At 52.6% G+C, this 23,514-nt stretch overlaps 1 protein-coding gene across 1 annotated transcript; it reads right to left on the reverse strand.

Moving 5' to 3' along the window:
- Positions 1 to 5,573: 5,573 nt before the first annotated feature.
- On the reverse strand, positions 5,574 to 21,571 carry FECH (ferrochelatase). Its single transcript, XM_080362021.1, has 11 exons — positions 21,437 to 21,571; positions 19,008 to 19,113; positions 17,691 to 17,810; positions 17,133 to 17,281; positions 13,202 to 13,336; positions 12,459 to 12,565; positions 11,734 to 11,832; positions 10,992 to 11,099; positions 9,922 to 10,086; positions 9,435 to 9,494; positions 5,574 to 8,977 (listed from the first exon to the last, which is right to left on the reverse strand). The coding sequence occupies exons 1-11, from the start codon at positions 21,501 to 21,503 to the stop codon at positions 8,843 to 8,845; spliced, it is 1,251 nt and encodes a 416-aa protein (XP_080218147.1). The 5' UTR covers positions 21,504 to 21,571; the 3' UTR covers positions 5,574 to 8,842.
- Positions 21,572 to 23,514: the final 1,943 nt, after the last annotated feature.

Raw genomic sequence — 23,514 nt, forward strand, 5'->3', positions numbered from 1 at the left:
GGAACCGGGGGCACATCTGGGGGAGGAGGAACCGGGGCACATCTGGAGGAGGAACCGGGGCACATGTGGAGGAGGAAGCGGGGCCGTTCCATCGCGGTGACAGAAGGCTGAGGGGTGACGCGGGGCGGGATTCCGGCGGCTTTCCCAGGGCCGGGCTGTGACTCCCGCGCTCGGGTCCAGGCCGGACTGTGTCCTGAGGCGAGGGGACCAAATGCCTTAAAGAAACCTCAGTTTTGTCATGGGTATTAAAAGACCAGATGATCCCTAAGGTCCCTTCCAACCCAAGGCATTCCACGATTCTATGATAGTTTTATTTTAGCACATGTGGCGCGGAGAAGCTTAAGCCAAACACCCTGGAGGATAAACCCACCAGCGCTGGGCTCGGTGGGACGGGCGGCGGAAGCAGCCGCTGTCAGTGCGCACACGGAGCAGAAAACAGGATTCGCTCTGCCCACCGCAAGATGTCCCGCTGGAAAATGCCTTTCAGCCTCTGCACATATAAAACCTCTGCAAGTGACTCCAGGGTCCATTGGAGAAAGGCATAATGGCAGGAAGCCATAATATATTAAACCAGTAGATTAAAACAAACGAGAACACTTTGGATCATATTACACATCACTTTCCTCACGCCTGACAACAGAAGAAATCAAAGGCAGTAAAAGACAATCGTAGACCATAATGGCCTAATAACTCTGTGATAAAAGTGCTTGTGGGAGTTGGCTGTGAGGAGGCAGCGGGCGCTGGCCCCGGCCCACGGCAGCCGCGCGCTCGCTCGCCGCGGCAGCGATGGCGGCGGGTGACGTTCACGCCTTACGGGTTGTCCTTAGAGCGACAGGAAAAGGATGACGGGGGCTCTGCGTTCTGCACTGCAGCTCCCGGGGACGAAAACCAGCCCCGTGGCTCGCCTGCCCTGTCCCCATGGGGGGACCACAGCGTCACACCCGCCCCGTCCCCTCTGGCCCCCCAGAGCCCCTCTGGCTCTGCAGAGGCGCCGCGGCCCCGGCGGAGGTTTGGCAGCGGCTGCCGTTTGCAGGGGTTTTCCCGGCGCCGTGCCGTGCGAGCCACGGGGATGCTCCCGGCCCTGCCGGAGCGCTTCTGCTCCCCAACGCTGCGTCGGGTTTTCCTCGCCGCTGGGGAGCGTAAATGTGTCTTCACGGGCATTTCCGAGAGCCCCGTGAAACCGCGCCATGAATCAGCAGGAGGTAATGCCGCTCTTCGGGACTTCGTGCGTAATGTGCTTTGACATCAAGGCAATGAGACAGGTTTGACTTCCAACTCCTATCGCGGGTCTGGTCACACCTGTCACACCTGTCACAGCTCCGCCATGTGCTGCACAATGCAGCGGGATGTCCCTGTGCCCATCCCGGTGACACGCGGCCCCTTTTCCTGCCCCGTGAGCGATACAATGGCGGGCACCGTCCCCTCCTCGGGGGACAAAGGCAGTGGCAGCTCCTGCGCTGCCTCCCCAGGCTGTGGCCCCCGACCGCGGCCTTTGGGGCGCGGGTGTCAGCGGCAGCTGCTCCCCACACGGCCCCGGGCCCGGGGGATACCCGGCCATACAGCTCAGGGTCGATCCGTCTCCGTGCAGTCACGTAAAGGATGCTGCTCAGCCAGGCCAGGGCACGCAGATCAAACAGCCTTGGCAGGCGCGCACCGAGGAGCACAAACTCAGCAGGAAAATGCAAGGCAGATTTTTAGACCTGATCCAAATCTATGAACCCCGGCGCTCCCCGTGAGAGGTGGATGTGCCTGTGGTGGCTTGAATTCCTCGCCCACAGCTGGGGCAGAAGGTGCAGGGGGAACACACGGAGGGTTTTGGGGTGTCGAGGGGCCCCATCGCTGGCACCACCTGTTTCCTCCGGCAGTGTGGGCTCTGCCCTCACACCTGCTGCCCATCAGCACCTCGTTAGCGCGGCTTCAATTTCCTGCCCCTCCCTGTGCTGGCAGAGTCTGTGTTGATCTCTCTGGGCTCAGCTCTCTCCTGCTTCTGGGGGCAAATCCTGCTGGATTTTGCTGAGATGGGCACTGGGGGTGCGTCGGGTTCCTCTTGTGTGCCAGGAGAAGGGTGTTCTCCTCCCTTTGGGTGCGGGGGGAGCCCAGCTCGTTGTGCCCCCCTGCAAGCAGCATCCACTGGAGTTCAGCCTCTCTGGGGGGTTTTACACCCCAACAGTTACACCTGGATGATCCCTCTCTGTCTTTAGGCACCCAAAGGTGAAAATCTGTCCCCAGGAGAGCAACCTGGGTGCCGAGTGAGTTGAAATCGCCCCTTGCCTGGGTGTTCGCCCCCGAGAAGTGGGGCTGGGAGGTTGCAGCAGGGCAGGGAGCTTTTCTCCCAAGTAATAAGTGACAGAACAAGAGGAAATGGCCTCAAGTTGTGCCAGGGGAGGCTTAAATATTGAATATTAGGAAACATTTATTCCCAGAAAGTGTTGTTGGGCATAAGAACAGGCTGCCCAGGGGAGTGGAGGAGTCCCCATCCCTGGAGGGGCTGGACAGACACAGAGATGAGGTTCCCAGGGACATGGAGCAGTGCCAGTGTGAAATTAACATCTGGACCGGATGATCTTGAGGGTCTTCTCCACCCAAGCTGACTCTGAGACCCCTGTCCTGGCTCCACCTGACTCACCGTGCCCGGAGCGGCAGAACCGCCGTGGGCTCCGCTGCCAACAGACGGGTGAGTGCTGGCGTTGGGCGGTGCTGCCGGGCCCTGCGGAGGACGGCGGAGCCTCCGGAGCCATGGCGTGCTGGGGTGGGTGCTGGCATTGGGTGGTGCTGCCGGGCCCTGCGGGGGACGGTGGAGCCTCTGGAGCCATCACGTGCTGGGGTGGGTGCTGGCGTTGGGTGGTGCTGCTGGGCCCTGCGGGGGGGACAGCGGAGCCTCTGGAGCCATCGCGTGCTGGGGTGGGTGCTGGCGTTGGGTGGTGCTGCTGGGCCCTGCGGGGGGGACAGCGGAGCCTCTGGAGCCATCGCATGCTGGGGTGGGTGCTGGCGTTGGGTGGTGCTGCTGGGCCCTGCGGGGGGGACAGCGGAGCCTCTGGAGCCATCGCATGCTGGGGTGGCTGCTGGCGTTGGGTGGTGCTGCTGGGCCCTGCGGGGGGGACAGCGGAGCCTCTGGAGCCATCGCATGCTGGGGTGGCTGCTGGCATTGGGTGGTGCTGGCGTTGGGTGGTGCTGCTGGGCCCCGCGGGGGGATGGCGGAGCCTCCGGAGCCATCGCATGCTGGAGTGGGTGCTGGCGTTGGGTGGTGCTGCCGGGCCCCGCGGGAGGGGATGGCGGAGCCTCCGGAGCCATCACGTGCTGGACCAGGGGGGGTTGCTGGCACCTGCATGCGTGTCATGAGGCTGTGTCGTGGTTGTCAGAGAAGGACGATGCTGGGGTCCTCCCAGGGTGGCTCTGGGGTGGATTTTTTGGTGCAGTGAGCTTGGAGGAGTCAGTTGGTGGTGGGGCCGGTGCTGCCATGAGCAGGCAGGCGTTACTGAATATCTCCTGCTGCCATTGTGATCTCAAGTTGCGCCAGGAAAGGTTCACATTGGGTATTAGGAACAATTTCTTCCCCGAAGGGCTGTCTGGCATTGGAACAGGCTGCCCAGGGCAGTGCTGGAGTCACCAGCCCTGGAGGGGCTGAAAATACACAGAGATGTGGCTCTCAGGGACAGGGGTTAGTTCTAGATTTAGGTTATGGTTGGACTTGATCTTGAGAGTCTCTTCCAACCGAAATGGTTTATGATCTGTGATTAAGTGCTCTCCTGTTGGGCTTTTTTGGCTTTGTTGCCTCTGCTGGTGCTCAAGGGTCTCTGCAGGTCAGCAGAGCTGGTTTGCTGTGCCCGGCAGCTCTGGTGCCCGGCAGCTCTGGTGCCCGGCAGCTCCGGTGCCCGGCAGCTCCGGTGCCCAGCAGCTCTGGTGCCCGGCAGCTCCGGTGCCCAGCCCTCGCTCCGCAGCGGCCAGCGCGGGGATCGCGAGCGGTGCAGACACGGGAACCGGGTGATCCTGGCGCCTCGGGGTGTCGTGGGCACGACCCTGGTGGTTACGGGGGTCTCTGAGCAGTCGGCTCCGTGTTCACAGGAGTTCAGAGGGTGTTTGGAGCAGGGGCTGTGAAAACCTGGGTGTTTCCCAGCGGCTCCGTGCTGGGTGTGCTCTGCGCCTGCACGGGAGCCTCTTAGCCTTAGGTTGGGACTAGAAAGAGGGACAGATGTATTATTTTGTCCCCTTTTCCCCTGAGACAGAGCACGTAAATGGATATAATCTCTGAGTTCTGGGCCTGGAGCTGTGGGTGGGTGCCCACCCCTCCCCATCACACAGGGGGTTCCAGCCCCAAACGGGATAGAACGTGGTGATCCCAGAGCCAGGGAGTGGAGCCTCAGCATGGGGGTGTTGGGCAGGACCCCCACCAGGCCGAGCTTAAGGTGTGAGCTGGATCAGGGGGACAAGGCTTGACTCAGGGTGTGCCAACAAGGCACATGGGGACGGTGGTGACAGCTCATGCTATACAGGAGTGGTGACAGCTCATGTTCTACGGGAGTGGTGACAGCGAGTGACTGGCAGCCCTGTCACCAGCCCAGCGGTGCCGACAGCCCGGGCAGAGGCGGCAGGAGGGAGCTGGAACCGGGTCAGGTGCACAGGGCGAGTGCTGGAACCCAGACTGCGGGCTGCAGCCGAAACCCAAACCATAGCGCTGGAGCTGAAATAAAGATGCTGGGGCTGAAAAGTCACTGAAACTGCTACTGGGCAGACAGGGACAGAAATGAAATGTGCGTGTGCGGGAGAACTGTTCTGGGCGTTGTTTCTGTGGTTTTCTACCAGGCATGGAGGTTACTGAGGTTCCACCTGTAACAGCCGAAAGGGCGAGCGAGCTGATGCTTCCACATTAGAGATGCCTTTGGGTTCCAATAAGCGGGACCCTTCACTCCCCATTGCCGCCCATCACCTGCCCCGTCAGTCTGGTGGCCAGAGCTGGCTAAGGATCAGCTCAATGTACGACCCTCAGCACCGGTCCGGAAAACAATCAGCGAAGCGCCTGATGTTTAATGTGAGAAATAAGCTGCCTCGAGACTGCTGGTAACTGGGTACATTTACAGAATTCAAAAGTAGTGCAAGTCTTTTATTCACCATCTCTTGAGCCTGTTTTCAGAGAAAGCCCAAAAAACACTTTTGACACAAAGCACAGCTCAGTTATTTCTTTAAAAAAAATTTAATTGAAATTCCGTCTTTATGGCAAACGCTACACAGTAAGATTATACAAATTGTTTGCGTTACATTAAGTGGAAGTCCTTGTTCAATCTGAAATGCATATGTTGGGCTAAACATGAGTATTTGTACACATCTGGCATTAAAAATCAAAGGAACTTTTCTCTCTCTTGCAGCTGACACTTCATGCTGATTTCCAGCTCTCCGGGTGTGACAGAAAGGGAAAATAAGGTGAGCTTCTTGATATTCCCAGCAGCAGCGCAGCCCCGTGGAACCCCGCGGGGAGAGCCTCATCTCCCGGGGAGCAGCTCACCCGCACACCCCACAGCTCCGCTTTGGGAAGGGAGCGTGTTCTCAAACGCAGCCACCAACGTGGGACTTGGGTCGGGAGAACAGGCTGATGGTGAGCAAACAGGCTGATGGTGAGCAAACAGGCTGATGGTGAGCAAACAGGCTGATGGTGAGCAAACAGGCTGATGGTGAGCAAGCGCTGCACGTCACCCCATCTGCAACGCCTTAACGCCTTTCCTTGGGGCACCAGGGCTCCCAGCTCCCCGTGCCTGTTCTGGCGGGGCATCTAAACAATGAACACTCGCAAATGACACAAAGCACCACAAAAGGAGTGCAATTAATAACAAAAGCAATCAAAGGAGATGACTGTCGGAGGACGACATCCCGGCGCCCAGCCCCGCTCAGCCCGCGGCCGGCCCAGCGGCAGCACCAAACACGGCACACGGGCCAGGCGCAGCGGGGCCGGGACCACGACCTCCCAGCGCAGTGGCGACGCGTCCCCAGCGCGGGGACAAAGGCACGTGAGCGGCGGCACCGGGCAGCTGCCGCCTCGGAGCCAGCGCAACGCGGGGCCCACCCGCGCCTCGGGGACAGCGGCTGCGAGAGGACACCGATCCTTCCTCAGAATCACCCATTAAAACAATCTCTTGTCTGCAAATGGGACCTAGGAGACCAGCTCGGAGATCGGAAGCATCTAAAATAAGGCCAGACGAATTCCACTGCTCGGCAGCATAGTCAGAAACACTCCTGAACAGAAAGCCCAGGATGAGAAGACTCCAATGGCAGCAGAATCCCCGCTGTTCCTAGTCTCACTGTTATCCTGATTTGTTACAAACAGGAAGCAGAGCTGCCAGCTACCTTGCTCAGGCAGTTTTTCAACAGGCTTTTGATGCTGCACTAAGACAAAACGACGTGTGTTCAACAGCAGGACACAGCGATTTTCCATGATCCGTTCAGGGAAATGAAGAACCCGCCAACTCCACGAGATGAGATCCATCTGCTAAAAGCTAGAAAATGAAGTGACTTCTACTTTATGGTCTAACAGCAGCAACAGGCTTTGTAATTATCTCACTTGTGGTTACCATACTAAAAAGTGGATTTTAAATACCTGTTATTACTGGGACAAACATAATGCCTCATGATCAGTGCTGGCTATACTTGCAGCCCTCTGTCCAAGATCAAAACAAAAAGCTCATGGGTATTTACAGTATCGCAGTGTTCACATGAAGTTAACCTCTGCTCCCCAGCTTCAGCCACACTTGTAAACGTGGTGGCCACAACCTGGACTGGAAGGTCAACATGCCCTTGGGCTGGTAGGAAAGAGGTGAAGTAGGAAGCTCTTACAAAGCAGCCTGCCTCCCACCGACCCACACGTCAGCAGCGAAACGGCAACAGAGAAAGTTCTTTGTCCAACAGGAGATGTAAGGCCAGCGTTCCCTTCCCAGCTATACGGCAGACGCTTTTATTCTTTTGACATTGATTCAAAGCTTTTCCACGGAAATGTCACCCTTCCGTACCCAAGCGATGCGCCCACTGCCCCGTCTGAGCGAGGCCGAGGAAGACTTGGTTCCGCTGAGCAGCGAGGGGCTGCGGCCGCTCAGTCTGTTGTGCTACAATCGCAGCAGGAAGCTGGGCATGGCAGTGGAGCCGCGGGAGCCGCGGGCCCTGGCGAGGCTGCCAGCAGGACCACGTTGCTCCATGGCAGGACTCGGCACGTGGGCTGCTCATTGCTTTACTGCTCCCTGTTTAGTTCTTCTAACAAAAAGCAGAACAAGATAAACCCCTGTTATAGCAACAAAGGCCTGGTTTTTTTAACAACCCTATCCTTGAAAGATCAGAGGTTAAAACTGTTCATGCCTCACGATTCCACAAGCAAACAGAACTGTCTGAGCAGCACGGCATCTGCTCCTCAAGCATCACCATTGGCCGAATCATCAGTTTACAGAAAACAGCGTGCATTGCCAAAGTACCGGCGTTTCAGTGCTAATTATGTCAAGTAAACATCTCTCCAGGAAGCCGACGGGCAGAGCACCCCGGGCCGGCTTGGTCCCATGGACGGCGCCAGCTTTGCTCTGGCCCCAGGACCACACTAAGGTGCTGCGGTTCTGCTGCCCTGAAGTCCCCAACGCCACACGCGGAGCGGCGACTGGCCTACAGAAAACCCCTCCGGTCCCAGGAGAACCCCAACACCATCGCGGTGCTCACAGGGCGGGAATTCTGCCCCAAAAAGGGTGTTCACACTACAGAACTCAGCAGGGGACCCAGCAGAGCTGAGGCACCCAGACACCTGCCAAAGCGAGCACAAAGTTCCGCTGGGTTGGGAGCCCATCCTCCCGGCGCCATCGCTGCCCAAATGTAACAAAGGTAAGCGCGGTGTCAGCGCCGTGTCCGTCCGTCCTGACCCATCACCAGCTCCGTCTGCAGCCACAACAGCAGCTGAGCTCGGCAGTTGTGTCTCTGAACCCCACAGGTACCCACAAAACCTAGTGGGCTGCAACGGGAAGCGCAGAGCAGAGCTATCAACCTCCTGGGAGCAAGCTCGCTGCCTACACTTATTTACCCAACAGAGAAAGCCCTTTTAAAGAATAATTTTAAAAAGCCATTTTGCTTAGAAGAGAGAGCAACATGTTTCAATGCACAGTGCTGATGGCAGCCAGCCTGGAACCACGGACAATGTGAGCACGTTCTCCACATGGCCCAAGCAGGCTCATCCTTTCCTGTCACGCCTTCCAAACGCAGTGGCTTTCCTGCCGAGAATGAGAGCGTTTTCTCTAGCAATGTAAACAAATCTTGTGCGTTCTACCATCCCAGCTGAGCTTCCACCAGAAGTCAAAAACCAAACCAAAGCCTTATCTTTATGTTCTAAAAATATATGTGCATTACTTAAAAAGCACTAGAAGTCACCTGATCCTCAAACCGCCTGAAAAACCACTCTTGGAAGAGACCATCAGGGACTACACTGGTTATACTGCACCTTAAGCAAAACCAAACCAAATAACTGCACGCTTGACCTGCAAAGCTGAAATGAATACACTCACGACAAAACTGCATACAAACAAATCCCTGCAGAGGAAACAAAAGCTAAGTGGTAGAAAAGGGGTTTTTTAAGTTTTTCAGTGCATACCTATGGGCTCACGCTAAGTCCAATCAGAATTAGACAGAACGAGATCTCTCCACCTCTCGCAGGATAAACGCCCTTATTCCCTACTGTCTACAAATTCTTCTCAAACAAAGAAAACCTAAGGAAAAAACCAAACAAACAAAAAACTCAAGTTGTCCCCATTGTCCCACGAGGTTACGTCGCGTCACGTCGCGCGGTTTGTCCCGCGCCGCCCGCGGCTCTGCCGGTGCTCTCCCGGCCGTCCCGTCACGGCTGCTGGCTGGTGAAGAAGGCCTTGGTCTCCCTGCAGACGGGGTTGACGCAGAGCGGGCAGCACAGCGTGAGCTGCCGGGAGCAGACCTCGTTGGACTGCAGGTGCGAGCACACCAGGTCTGCCAGAGCCTGCAGCACAGGGAATTGCACATCAGAACCCAGCACACCCACCTGCACACCGTAACAGAACGCCTGAACACGTCACACTGACTGCTGAGGGCACCGAGTTGTTGTGCCCCCATCAGACTGTGTTTTTAAGCACTTCCCTCTGCTACTTCAGGGAAAATCCTGCTTTAAAACTGCATCAGCATAGCATCTTACGAGAAATATTTCATTAGAAGATTACTACAAATGAACACAAAACTGTTTTTCTTTGTCAAAGCAAACGTCTGAACTTCTTTAAAACAAAGAAACAAACCCAACACAAACCATGGTAAAAGAAAACACTTTGTGGTACATAGACTAAGGGTTTCCACTTCTGTTCCTCCACTCAAAATACTTTAAAACTACAAGACAACACCCGAAATCTGGTAGGAAACAAACACAGAGCTGCAAACTTGTGTGGCTATTACAGCCAAGCAGGTACCTTGGAGAACAGTGGATTTCCATTGAGAGACTCCGCTCTTCTGATATTTTCAACTCCGCACTGGATCAAAAACAAGGAGGAGAAAAGTTGAGTCTGCTGGAACATTCACTGGCCAGCTTTCAAAAATTCCTCCTCCCTAGCTCATGCAGACGTCCCCCCAAAATGCTGCAACTAAAGGCAATACCACATTTTTCAATACAGTAAAAATAGCTATGGTGCAAATTTCACTCTGTTGCCAAAAATCAATGATTTTTTTTAGTAAGGATAGTAGTGGTTTAAAGAGTAAGATGTAGAAAGCCACTTCCCACCTGTTTTGTGCAGCTGAAAATTAATTTAAGCCAGTTCAGATTAATTTTCAATTTACAGAAACATTAACATTTGCCCCAAATCATACTGCAAGAAGCAGCCACAAAGCAAATTTCAAAGCAGGAAAAGTGATCTTGGAGCCCCAGTTTCCAAAGAGTTATAAAAACCACAGACCATTTACCTCATTTGCTAAAACTTGGGCATACTCGATATCCAGCTCATACAGCGTTTCGATGTGGTCACTGGTGAAGGCGATTGGCACCAGCAGCATGTTCTTCTTTCCCCTCTGGCACAGCCCTTTAATGGTCTCATCGGTCTGCGGCCCAAGCCAAGGCATCGGTCCAACCTGGAGGAAAAGGGGGAGGCAAATTAAAGCGAGAAAAAAACCCCTCATTAAATCACTCTTCCAATGAACAGCCATGTTTTCTTAAGCAGGACAACAGGCCTGATTATGGTTAACATGGGGCCAGTTATTTGTATTTCCCTGCTACTGCTAGTACCTCCCACTTTGCTAATTTTCTCATGAAGATGTACTGTCCTGCTGTTCAAATCCCAGAGGAACAGAACCTGGGCTGGCCTAAATGAGACTCTTACTAAAATAAATGACAGTTTAAATACAGGTCTGCTCTTTTCAGTTCAACAACACCCTGGCCAGGGTTTACCTGCCTTTTCCAGAGCATCCCGCCCTTTCCCCTCTACTATTTGGGGCTGATGTACCATAATATGCAATTTGGAGAACAAGACAACAATGGCATGACGGGCGTAATGCCCCTGAGACATAAGGTCCCTTGTAGTATGTAATTCTGGTAGAAGTGATGTTCCTTGCTGTTCGCAGCAGTGCTATAATAGCAAGTACAAAGTCATGCAAGCAGTCTCCGTCGAGAACAATGAAGCCTGTTTGGATCAGGCTCGTTTAACTATTCAGAATGCCCACTGCACAGAGATCCTCAAAAAGCAACACCTTAAAAATCCAGCAAGTGCTCAATTCTTCCTTCTGACAGAGAAAGACAAATGCCAAACTGGATGTTACGAGACCGTAGGTTTTCTAACAGACACACAAAACATCTGCTTTAAAAGAAGGCAATATAGAAAAAAGGCGAGAAGTTGTGGATAAAGAGTATCATCTGCAAAGATTCTGTTCTAGCAGAAACACTTGCTGAAAAGGGGCAAAAGGTACAGAGGTGATGACCTGCTCAAGCTGTAAGATCCTGCGCTCCTGCAGAGCGGAGCAGCGGCTCCCTGCGCACGTACCTTGGACTGCCACACCAGCCGGTACGGGTTGGAGTAGTTCAGCTTCTCCATGACCCTCTGCACGGTGGCTCCCACTTCTTGAGGGTACGGATCGCCGCGGTTCACCACCTGCCACACAACACGGCACAGCTCTAGCTGCAGGAACACGCTGGGCAGAGCACCCCAGCCCGGGGAAGGGAACGTGCAGTGCGGGATGTGGCTATTGAGTGCCTGGCTCATCCCAAACACAGACAAAAAAGTGTGCTCCTGTCTGGCAAAATCAACCGCGAAGCTGCTTTGTCAGTACACCTATATAGACATGGCTACACTTTGGTAACAGCACTACATTTTTGAAAAACGATCTGAGAGCCAGATCACTGCAGCTGCTGGTTGCTAACAGAGGATCAAGTCATTTATTGCAGCCTTGCAAAGATTTTACTTTCATTTCTTCAGGAAAAGTATTATCACTGCTTTCTAGAGGTGAGGAAATAAGCCAGTTTTCCCCTCCATTACCATCCGGGTTTGAGCTGGCAAGTTGGTGAAGCCACGAAAGCAGCCAGGGAGTGTGACCCAACCCGGAGTGAGCACAGTGACATCTGTCACCTCCAGCGCTGCGCCAGCCTTCCAGCTGCAGCGGCCAGCTCGCCTCCTGCTCCTTTGACACGTGCCGGGCACTCCCGCAGCTGGGGCCCGACCCGCCGTGAGCAAGCCCAGACCCAGGACTCTGGCCTAACAGGCACGGAAACGACGCGACACAACTCACAGACATGGGCAGCGAGTGAGCTGAGAAGAGGATGACGACGTCTTTCCTTTTGTCAGGTGGAAACATGTTCAGTTCCTTCTGTATGTGATCCGTGAAGCACTGTTCAGAAAAATACAACAAAACAAAGCAGAGACGTGAATCAGAAGCACTGAGAAGCACTATGTGATTTCAAATGACCCAACACAGGCAACTTCAACGCTCCAGGTTGCCTTAAGAACTTTGAAATCCCCTTTGGTACATGTGGGGCAACAGCGAGAGACAGCAGGTATTGCACACTGTCCAGGACAGCACGTCACCCGGGCCAGTCCCAACACATCAAAGGCCTCTGTGAACTTCTGATCAGCCCAAGGGTTTTATGTTCCATCAGCTTGTTACTGGCATCTTAAGGAACTCAACCCAGCTCTCCTCCATCTTCTTTTAGTACATTCTACAGCTAAAATATAAGCTTTGTTAGAACCTAAGACATTATCTAAGTGTTTCTTCAGAATGCTTCTGTTGCTGAGCGTGATGCTGTGTTATTACAGGCAGAAAATACCTCTAAAAAGGAACCTCAGCAAACGTGTATTTCCTCAGCTCTCTGCTGTTGTAAAGTCAGGTGCAACGCAAAGATCCCAGGCTCCTCCACCAGCCCAAGGAAAAGCCAGGGAACGGCGACTCGGGCCCGTCTCGGACCCGCTCGGTTCCCACCTGGCGCTGCTCACGTCAGCGCGCACACAAACACACACCTGAATGAGCAGGGGATGTGTGGGCCATCGGTCGATTATACTCCACTTCATCTTCGGCTTCTCCCCCTTTTTATGATAGTGGCGATAAATGGCATTTAAACTGCTTCCTGAAAGGCAGAGAATTAAGAACATAAATTAAGCCAAGGAATTAGCAACTTGTCAGATGAAAACAGTTTTGTAGCAAGGTACTATATTTTAAAATTGTATTTTTAAATGCTATATATTTAACATTTAAAAAATATTTAATATTTTAAAAATATTTAAAATGCAAGCATAAATCAGAACTGAGAGCCTCAAATAGGAACAACCATATCAAAGTTCATACAATGTACCAATTATATCAAAGTTCATATAACGTGGCAGCCAAGAACAATTTGCTAGACGACTATTTAACTGAAGAACCATTATTGCGCTAGTCTCCATGAAGAAAGCTCACTCAGTGGTGTTCCTGAGCCTTCAGTTTATGTTATCTCACCATCACAAAGGTAACATAAAGCTACCCTGAATAAAGAAGTCTCTACCCAAAATTCGGAATGACAGGAAACTCTGAGGAGCTTGAGCTGGCAATGGAGCCCTGGGGAAGGGACACTCTGAGGGAGGGACACTGGCAGTGATGCTCCCTGCGCTGGCAGACAGAAAGGTGGACGCGTTCCTCAGTACAGACGCAGGGCTGCATTACCTGGTACAGACACAGAGCCCCGTTCCCCGGGGCAGACGCAGGGCCGCTGTGCCCGCAGACTCACCGGTGGTGGAGCAGCTGTACTGCGGGTACTGCGTGAAGGCGACGGCTCTCTCCACGCCGTCCCGCTCCATCTCCTCGATCGCCTCCTCGGTCAGCGGGTGCACGTATCGGAAGCCAATGTAGTACTTGTGAGGCGCTGCCAGCCACACACAGCAAGGGAAACAGCAGAAAACAACCAAGAACTGTCAGTAACAGCTCATTAATAAGTATGAAGTACAGAACCACCCAGACTGAAACTACTGAAATGAACTTGTTGATAGTTTTCTGGCTACTTTTCTAAACCACTGTCATATAAACGCATCTTTCTTTGGCCAAGTATTTTTGTGGTCACTCACTTTGCTGTTAGCAGAATTCAGAAGTGATTAATACTATTGTTTGCTTCCACAAGAAGCGTCATTCTTCTGGTTTTACTTAGTTTAGCAGAGACATGCTTTGCAAACCCTGCAGAACTCTGACATGGTACCGGGCAAGTTCTGATTTAAAGGCAGTGTTGCCAAAACCGCGTCGTTAAAGATGCCAAATGCACACAGCCGTGCCCTAACACAGACCACAGCTACAGACGTGCTACGGGCTTCCTAATGGCACAGCTCAACGCGCTTACTGAAACCACAGCTTGGGTGGTTTAAAAACACACGTATCATTCAAATGCCAAAACCCTGCGAAAAACGAGGCTTTCTTCACTCTGCCACGCAAAAGGAAGCACATATTGCTTAAGCAGTTTGCACATTCCAGGAAATCTTATTTGCCTAAACTTCCAAATGTAATTAGGCTGCAATGTTGTGTTTTCCATTTCCCATTTCTAATCTTTAGGGTGTCAGCTGCGAGGTTTGGGGAGCATGGTCTGGCTAGGGGAGGTTCTCTGGGAGCAGCAGCAAATAATGACCCAGCTTCAGAAGGCCTGGGAGCCAGGGACCTCGGTAATACTTTTAAATGGCATTAGAACAAGTCCAACTAACCAGAGCACAGACAGTGGGAGTTTAACCTGGGAAAGGACACACCGGGAAAAAACATGGCCAACTTGGAAACTGCCTGCAACGCTCCCCAGCGTGAGGTTTTGTCCTGGCAGCAAAGGAGAGATTCTCAGTCTGCACACATATTGTGCTGTTCCAGTGAGGTCAGAGCCACTGGAAACAGTGACACCTCCTTCCACAAAGAGCTGCCGGCCTGAAGAACCTACGTGACCCCTCATCCCGTGAGCTTTCCATCTGCTGACACGGGAATCCCAGCTAAAATACAGCTTGGAAGAAACACCACAAATCATTATTAAAAACAATCAAAAAGCAAGATGAGCCTTAATAAAGTATGATTAGCACTGCAAGACATCAGCCTATTTGAAGCCAGAACTAAAAAATCAAAACAAAACCCCAAAAACAATAGAAATAGATTTTCCTGTCTTCATGGCTGTGTGTTTTATCTCACAGGCTCCTGAGCCTGCCCAGCCCGGCTCACTCAGAAGGAAAGACTCTCATCCATTTTCAGAGAGCTGCCTGTAACAATGAAGATTCATTTTCAAATGATTTTGTTTCCAGATGACATAGGTGAGGCTGCTTATTTACTACTTTAGATTAGTCCCATTGCCAAAGTATCACATGTCAAATGGATACTACAGGTCAGTGAATCAGCAGATTGATTAATTTAGGCAGGAGGGAATTCACAGGTGGTTATTGACACTGTCTAACATGAGCTCTTCACCAACTGCAAATAAACAGCGACTATAAACCCTACGCCCCAAAAGTCCAGATCAAGGTAAAACAAGTATCCAAAGTATTTCTCCTCTGCCACGTGTTTTAAGTCTTATCACCAAACCTGCCAGTTACTCATTAACAGGGCCTGGCGCTCCCAAAGTGCCACCACGGGCACATGATATTCCAAAACACACAGCCGGTCTGGAAGCACATCCAGCTGCTCCAAGCTACTCTGGAGCAGCGCAGGACTCAGTGTCGCTGCAGGGCTCCTTGAAACGCGTAAGGAAACGGTTCGCACTCGAGTCAGTTGTCAGCAGTGACTGGCACCTTCGTTTTTCAAACTGCAGCTACCGTTAGGTAAAAAAGCAGGTCTCCGAACGCCTTATCAGGTATAAGAACTGCACAGAGGGAGGCATGACTGCACAAAAAGTGCTCGCCAAACAAAAGCAAATGGGAGTGGTACACTGAGAAACGCAGATAAACTTTCTAAGCGTTATCTCCAGACCCTGCTGCACGCCTGACCCTTCGGGGTACGGCTGCTGCAAACGCCGCTGCCTCGCACGGCTCTGCACTCGCAGGGGCCACAGCGGGCACGAAGCTAGAGAGCAGCAGCTGCAGAAAAAGGACCGAACACCGTCAGAACAAAGGGATCAGTGACACCTTACATGAACAATGAAATTCATTTGGTTCCAGCCTTCCAATAGCACTACTTTTCACTTCCCAGAGCCTTTTACCGATCTTCTACCCTAGCCCTTTTCCACCCACGTCTGGAGCAGATGCCACAAAGAACTAAAAGCAGCTGCCATGAGAGGCAAGACACAGAAGGTGGCCATCACTCTTGAGCGGCTATGTGAATGCGGAAGCTCCGAATTTCTAGTGCTGCCACGCACATTTATTAATGCTATGGGTTTAGTGTCACAGAGCGAGGAACTGTACCATAAAAGGTACTGTAAGCAACCGACGTCTGGCCTTCAACAAGCAGCAGAGACAAACCAGACTTCTCGTTCATCACAGCTAACTGCACACCACCACAAGCTGAAGTCAAACTCACAACTCATCTGAAAGCAGTTTAGCCAAACTAGTGAAAATTCACCACGAATGCACTTAACCTGGGTGACAAATGACTCATGCATCAGTTTGGCCTGAGGTTTTAGGGGAGGGACTGAACAGAGCTGAATCACCAATTACAGTTCTGCCAAGGACCGCGGCTGGCTGTCTGCACACCCGGCCCATGGCAATCACACGGCAAAACGTGGCAGCTGAAGCCCTCAGTGAAAGGCCATTCACAGCAGCATGTGCCCCGTTCCCATCACAGCAGTGCTGGAAGGCAGCGCGGCACAGGGCCAGCGTGCGAGTCGCAGCTCCCCGCGTGCAGAGCAAGGTTCAGAGCCACTCCGTGACCCGCGAGCAAGGCTGTGTTCACCTTTGAAGTTCCCTGGTTATCCCAGACCTGGCACAGGCTGTTATCTGCTTCCGCCCTTGGCAAACCGTTAGGCCTTATCTCCTGCGCACGCTGGGGTGGGGCTCTGCTATTGCTCAAACACGCCCTGCAAGTTCACCTCCGAAACTGAAACTGCATCTGGCTTTCCAACCCATCTCTTCTTCAGTCCCAAAATCCAGCCTAATTGGTGTGCGTTCTTTTATCCGTTATGAATAGTTACGGATTCAGACAACGTTCTAAAGGCTCTGGATACATCCGAGTGATAACTGCAGAGGGACATTTCAGAGGAACAAAAGACACCTGTGGCTCTGGAGAGCAGGCAGACTACCGACACCCTCCCACACAGTCACCTGTTCTCTATGAGTGACTCTTCCTGCAGGATGAAACACGTCAGAACCATGGAAAGGGGGACATCAGCAGGGCAGCTTTCCAGCCTGGGCACAGACAGAGGTGGCACATACTGGCTCCAGCCCTAGAGGTGGGTCCATATTCGGTTGGTGGTTTTCGGTGCTCCGCTGTGTTACGCAGGCTGACTGAGCACTCTCCAAAATCAAAGCCATTCTCCAGCGTAGCCACAGAACTGACTACAGCACAAAACCGTATTTGCATGCGTGGGAATGCCATGCTTTCGTATATGCTGAGTTTTTAACAAGTCAGAACTCCTGCAATATTGCTGTTAGCATTTCCTATCAGGACTGAGAACACTGTTCATACAATAAAAATGAAGAACCAAAAGCTGCTTTACAAGTGTATACTGTCAACACACGAGACAGAAGAGACTTGAAGCAAGCAGAGTGAAGACGTACCGGTGCGAGGAGACATGCTGTCCAGCAGCTTCACCATGCCCTCCCCCTGCAGCGCCGTCCACTTCTTGATGGGCGACCCGCCTCCAATCCTGCTGTACTGCTCCTGGATCTTCGGTGTGCGGCGTTTGGCAATGAACGGGGCTAATTTACTAAAGCATTCCAAAGGAACAGTATTAAAATCATCACCCAAACCACCACCCCTTTCCCCAAATCTCTGCTGCAGTGGGTTTTCCGCAGGAACCTCCCCAAACTACAGCACACCAGCACTGCGTGGCTTGTTTCATGTTTTATTCCATTGCCCTTCCCAGCCTTACTAGGCAACAGGAAACCACAATTTGCAATTATCATAGAAACATAGAAGAAGATTAGATTTAAAGAAGATTAGATTAGAAGAGAACGATTTTGGCATGCCTATTTCCAGTTAATTGTAACACCGTTTCTTGCACTGACTGGTCCCAAGATGAAACAGTCTTAAGAATGTCGATAAACACAGAAGCTACGGCTAAGACAGCAACACCCAACACCGACTGTAATGCAGGAGTTCACAGCGTTTCTCACTTTTGAGCTGGAAGCGTCATCAGATCTCTGTCCAGGAAGAGACGAAGCAAGAAATCATGCACGTCATCCAGCCGTTCTGGACCTCCCATGTTTAACATCAAGATTCCTGTTTTAGGTTTCCTATGGAAGCAAGAGATATTTCAAATTCTAGTAAACTACTGCTTTTATTGTTATATATTATTATCACAAAGCAATCTGCTTATCCTTCTGCATTTGTCTTCTGCAAAAGCAGCATCCTATTTAGAAGTCCATCCTGCTTAAGTAAAAATATGAACTACAAGCACGAATAGCCAGAGAGCAAGTATTTACACGACCTTTACTTAAAAAACCAAAGCAAAGCAAACCAAAAATCCCAAACCATTTCACAACACAGAGTTTAACTGGAAATTGGCAGATGAAGGCTGCCCGGGAGGTTATAAAACAGGGCCCAGGAACTATCTCAGGCGAATGCCAGCTGAACATTCCAAGCAAAGCAAGCAGCAGCCTCTGCAGAAAGCAGACTAGCTACCCTCACAGGTCTTCGTCTTCAGTACTCTGGAGACACATCTCTCCTTCTGAAGCAGTGAAAGCAACAAAGAGCCATTCTACACACAAAATAAGTGCAGGGTTGGCTCTGTTTGTGCTGTTGCTCTGTTGGCTGGTTGGTTTTTTTCCCCACAATGGGTTTTCTATCCCGGTGCAGGTCTGCAGTGTTCCAAGGATAACGTCCCTCGGAGCAGATGGCGACACCAGCTCGTACAGAAACGGCTGCTGATCACAGCTCTCACCCAGGAGCCCACAGAACCGATTCCCCTGCCCGAGGGAGCCCGGTGGCCAGGACCTCCCCGGACGGAGCCAAGGCCGCCTGCGGAGCTTTGCCCTCCCCTCCTTAACACCACATCTCACAAAGGGAGACTGAGAGGAGCCCACTCATGCCCAGATGGGCCGGGACCTGTGTATCCATTCCGCTCCTCCTGGAGCGTCTTTCAGGAGGTTGCTGAATAAAGCCCAGGAAGCAGGAACCAGAATCTCAAATAATATCATCCTACTGTTTGTTCTATTGTTTCAGCGTTGCCTCAGGCCCTACCATGGGCCACCGCCTGGCTGCAGACAACAAGGCATCCTCACCCACAGGACGGGGAAAACAAGAGGCCCCTGAGTGCAGCCGGCCAGATAAAAGCAATCACACACGCACAAGACTCTAGATCAAGCCCCGTGACTGCTACGTTTTACCATGCAAACAGTTTTGCTGTGCAAGTCAAGCAGCACGGCGTATCAGAGCGGGACGGCAGGCAAGGAGAGCCGGGCACACCCGCCCAGGCCGCGCTGCAAACTCACCGCACGTCGGGCTGGATGTCGGGTTTGGTGCTCTCCGTCACGGCGGCCGCAGTCGCCTGGCCCCTCCATCGCACCGGGACCTGCAGCTGGGAGCTGCTCCTCACAACTGGAAGACAGACAACAGCACATTGAGAACCCTGCGCCAGACGGGCACTAATCCCCCACTGCTACACAAACACGCTCGGCCGTACCACAACGCTTGGCGTTACTCACTTCAGCTCAGGTCCTGGAATCAAAGACTGTCATAAAATTGCAAGGTTCTGCCCTTCTTTAAACACTCTGTACACTAAGGGCTTTTCAGATATCAGGCAGCAACCGAAAACCAACTAAAAGCCTCACTGATCTTTAAGCTTCAACCGTAAGTCCAAAATAACTGGTGACAACACAAGAGAACGTATGCAGGGCTGGCATGCTGAGGAATTATGTCAAGCTATGTAACTCCTCATGGTGCACATATAGCTGGGCCAGCTCTAGACAAGCAAAGTACTTCTGCACCACCGCCACAACGCAGGTTAGATGTTTGTTAACGCAGGGTCCCCAGCCAGCCCCAGGACGGAAGGTCAGCACCCCCGAGCCCCAGGCACGCGTCCCCTCAGACGGCGCCGTGTCGGGCACACCGCGCAGCCTTCTGTCTGCCCAGCCCCGCACATTCTGCTGCTCCTGGATTTCAGCATCAGCCAAACACCAGGGTACTTTACCTCCCACCCGCTGGTTGCTGTCTGCTTTTTCAAAAGCACACTTTGTTTTCCTTAGGAGTTCATAGTCATTACACGACACTTTTGAGCACAACAATAGTGTGAATTGCCCAAGATGAAAGAAATTGTTCAATTCTGCATTGCCGGCTCTCCAGCGATCGTTTGGTGCGACGCTTCCCTGGCCAGACTGCGGGAGATCAGCAGCAATTGAGCCCCAGCAGCACTGCGCTCGGGGTCCCCCGCCGAGAGGAGCATCGTGCAGTTCACAGCTCCCTAATAACATCCTGAACAGGCTGAATGCCCTCAAAACCCGCTGAAATCAATGGCAGCAAAAAGCATCTTGCAAATCCAGCTTCTTACTGGGGATTAGGAGTGTGTAGCTGTGGATGCCTGCGTCTGCAGTGATATAAAAGCCTACAGACTAAAGAAGTTCCATTCAAGCACCACTGATGCCAGAAAGACTCTTTTCAAATATTTATAATCTTCCTTCAGGTCTTAGCTTATTACTTTTTGAAGCACTGACAGTGTATGTAGATTATAAAGAATACAAAGGCTGTATTGATCCTTCTGTAAATAGGTACTGCAATGCATTTGTTTTACTTAAGGTGAGGTTCATGCACATTTTTATCCGCATCACAAAGCGCATGACCCAGAACACACAGGGTGAGCGACGCTGATGATTCCAACTTCCTGGAAAAAAGCCTTCTTTTGAAAGTTTGAGAAATGACACAATGGCAGGATTGGATCTCCGGGACCCAGGCGGGGTGACAGGGCGCCCAGGCAGGATGACACAGCACCCGGTGCACCCGCGGTCTCCCGAGACGTCACCCGCTGCTGCAGCACAGCAGGGCGACGTGCGTGTGTACAGAGAGAAACGGGAAGAGCTGCTGTGCATGGGGCGCACAGAACTGCGTGTTGTACAGCCGCGCATGCAACCGCGTGTTGTACAACAGCGCATGCAACTGCGTGTTGTTGAGCCGTGCATGCAACTGAGTGTTGTTCAACAGCACATGCAACTGCTTGTTGTACAACCGCGCACGGAACCGCGTGTTGTTCAGCCGTGCGTGCAACTGTATGTTGTACAACCGTGCACAAAACTGCGTGTTGTACAACCGTGCACAGAACCGCATGTTGTACAACAGCGCACGGAACTGTGTTGTACAACAGCGCACAGATGTGCACGGACAGTCGATATAATGCACTTCGTAGCGCTACAGTAGCTCTGAAACGGGCTTGTAACTGCACTTATTACCCACACCTCCCCGCAAGTGGCCTTACTGTGGAAAAGCAGCCCGTGAATGGTCCATCGAGGATGATTTTAACACAAACGCGCTCCGAAAAGGAAAGCGCCTCATTCAAAACGAAACCCCAGCGAAGGCGGGGCGGGGGGGGGACGACAGACAATGAAACACCGAGCCCGTTAGCAGCAAACGGCGAATTCTCGGATGAAAACCCCGCGGCCCCCGAGGAGGACAAATCACCCCCCGGCCGCCGCTCACTCCGCCGCTCCAGGACGCGGACACCGCAGGCACCGGAGGCACCGGAGGCACCGGAGGCACCGGAGGCCCCGGCGCTGCCGCCAGCGTTACGCAAAGACACCTCGTTGTGTAACGCGCTCCCGGCGCTCCCGCCGCCCTCCGGCCCCCGCGGCCCCCGCGGCGCGGCCGGCCCCCCCCCCACCGCCCGCCGGCCCCCCCCGTGCCCGGTTCCCGCGGCCGGCGCCCGCACACTCACGGTGACGCGCCGCTCGCCCGGCGGCGGCAGCGGCGGCGGCGGCCATCTTGGCGGCGCCCGCCCGCATTCCCTCAGACAGCCCCGCCACCGCCCCTCGGGCTCCGACGGCTTCACCGCCCCCGTCGCCGCCACCGCCCCCCGGCACCGCCCCCGCTGCCGTACGGGGGCGTACGCCCCCGTACGGCAGCGGGGGCGGTGCCGGGGGGCGGCGGCGGCGGCGGGGTAGACGGGGCAGCCCGTCAGCTCGCCAGTCACCTCAGCCCGCCAACCAGTCACCTCAGCCCCGGCTGCGCGGCCGTCACCGCACGGCTCGGCAACGAGATCCAAGCACAAAAAGACACCGGTACCTAGCTTTTATTTGAACGGAAAGCTAACAACGGCATCCCTCGCTTCATGCCGCGGTTGTGTTTTGAAGGGTTTCTTTGCAAGGGGACGTGGTAAGTAGAAAACTGACTGATATCACTTGGGTTGCAGGTAGTCTTACTGTACTTGCTTAAGTATTAATGCAGCACATCTCTAACGTTTGAAGTACCTTCCCTCTTTTTATCAGTCAAATAGTACTTCCTTAAATACTTAAATGTATTCCCACTCTACTTAAACCTAAATCCTCTAGTTCTGGTCTCTTCACCAAACTCAAGTATATCAATAATCTTCAGCTACTTTAAATACCTCTGTCATGTCACCTCTTAATCATCTTTATTATTCTTCTGAGATGAAGTAAGCCCCTCCTTATATGTAAAATCTTCCATTCTATTTATCAACCAGTTACTCTGCAGCCTTCTGTCTTGGTTTCTATTTTCCTTTCTATGCATTGACCTTATCTAAAGAGCATGGGCCACATTCTAACGTCAGTCGGGGCTCTCTACATCCAGAGTAACTGACTGCAGTGACTGATTGTCATTTGGTGTCAATGGGTTGACTTGAGCCCTTGGGCACCAGCATCCCCGCAGGGGTTTCAAAGACGAGGTTCTCAGGGACACGGGTTAGTGCAGGAGTTCTGGTTGGACTCAATGATCCCGAGGGCCTCTTCCAACTGAAATGATTCCACGATCTCTTAGGTTTACTCAGGCTCTAAGAAAGCTGCAAATCTTTTAAAAATGTGTTTCAAATTTTTTTAAAATCCTGGAGAGCTTCCTCAGCAGACACTTATTCAGGCTTGGTCAGCCCTTGCAGTGAACCCACCTACAACAAGCCTTGTCCCTCACGAAGAACCTGGTGGATCCCAGCCTGTCTTTCAGGGGACACGAACCCATCGCCTCCTCCACCACCCAACCCCTTTGCTTTGGTAATTCTCTGCTCCTCCAAGGGAGCTGAAGCCACAGCGACGTGCACTGTTTACAACGAGCATCATTTATAGGATTTCCTTTCTGCGCTGGGAGGATCAGCATTTCTCAGCTGGAGGCAGATACCTGCAGACCTGGATTTACACCCAGCAGCACCTCTGCATCCCGCCACGGTGCAGGTTGTGCTTCCCCAGCCCCAGCACAGCTGCTGCAATCACAGGCGGCTCTCAGGGGACCGAAGGGGTCAGGCAGGGACATCCCGCTGTCCGGCTCCACAGCCCTTGCTCCTCTTTTCCACCTCCATCTATCTGGACAGCAGCACTGCAGGAACCGCAGTCGAGGAGCAGGACAGCTGGGACTTCCGACAGGTCTTAAAACATCCAACTCTGATGGGAACGCCGCAGGAACACTGTTAGCACAAAGAACATGTATAGCAGCAAATCCCTGAATGCAAACTTAAAATCAAAGAGCTTGGAAATGAGTGTTCTGGATGGCTGCCAGGAACACCCAGAATCATCATGTTTTAAGTCACTGCAGACATAATCACTCAGCAAACACAAAACCACAACTGGTAGGACATAGAAATAAAATCAAGATCCATTCATCCATCACAAAAAGCATTTTTTTAAAATGATCAAAACCCTGAATTGAGCCTCGATGATAAATCAGGAAGTGCAGCAATCGTATTTAACACAGCGAAGGTTCGTTTTGAAGTGGCTGCCTCAGGAATGTCTCCTCATTACGCCGGCGGTAGATTTGCATGGGCTGTTGCTGACACAGGATCCTTCCTGCGCT

This window comes from Nesoenas mayeri (assembly GCF_963082525.1).
Source record: "Nesoenas mayeri genome assembly, chromosome: Z".
Classification (NCBI taxonomy): domain Eukaryota; kingdom Metazoa; phylum Chordata; class Aves; order Columbiformes; family Columbidae; genus Nesoenas; species Nesoenas mayeri.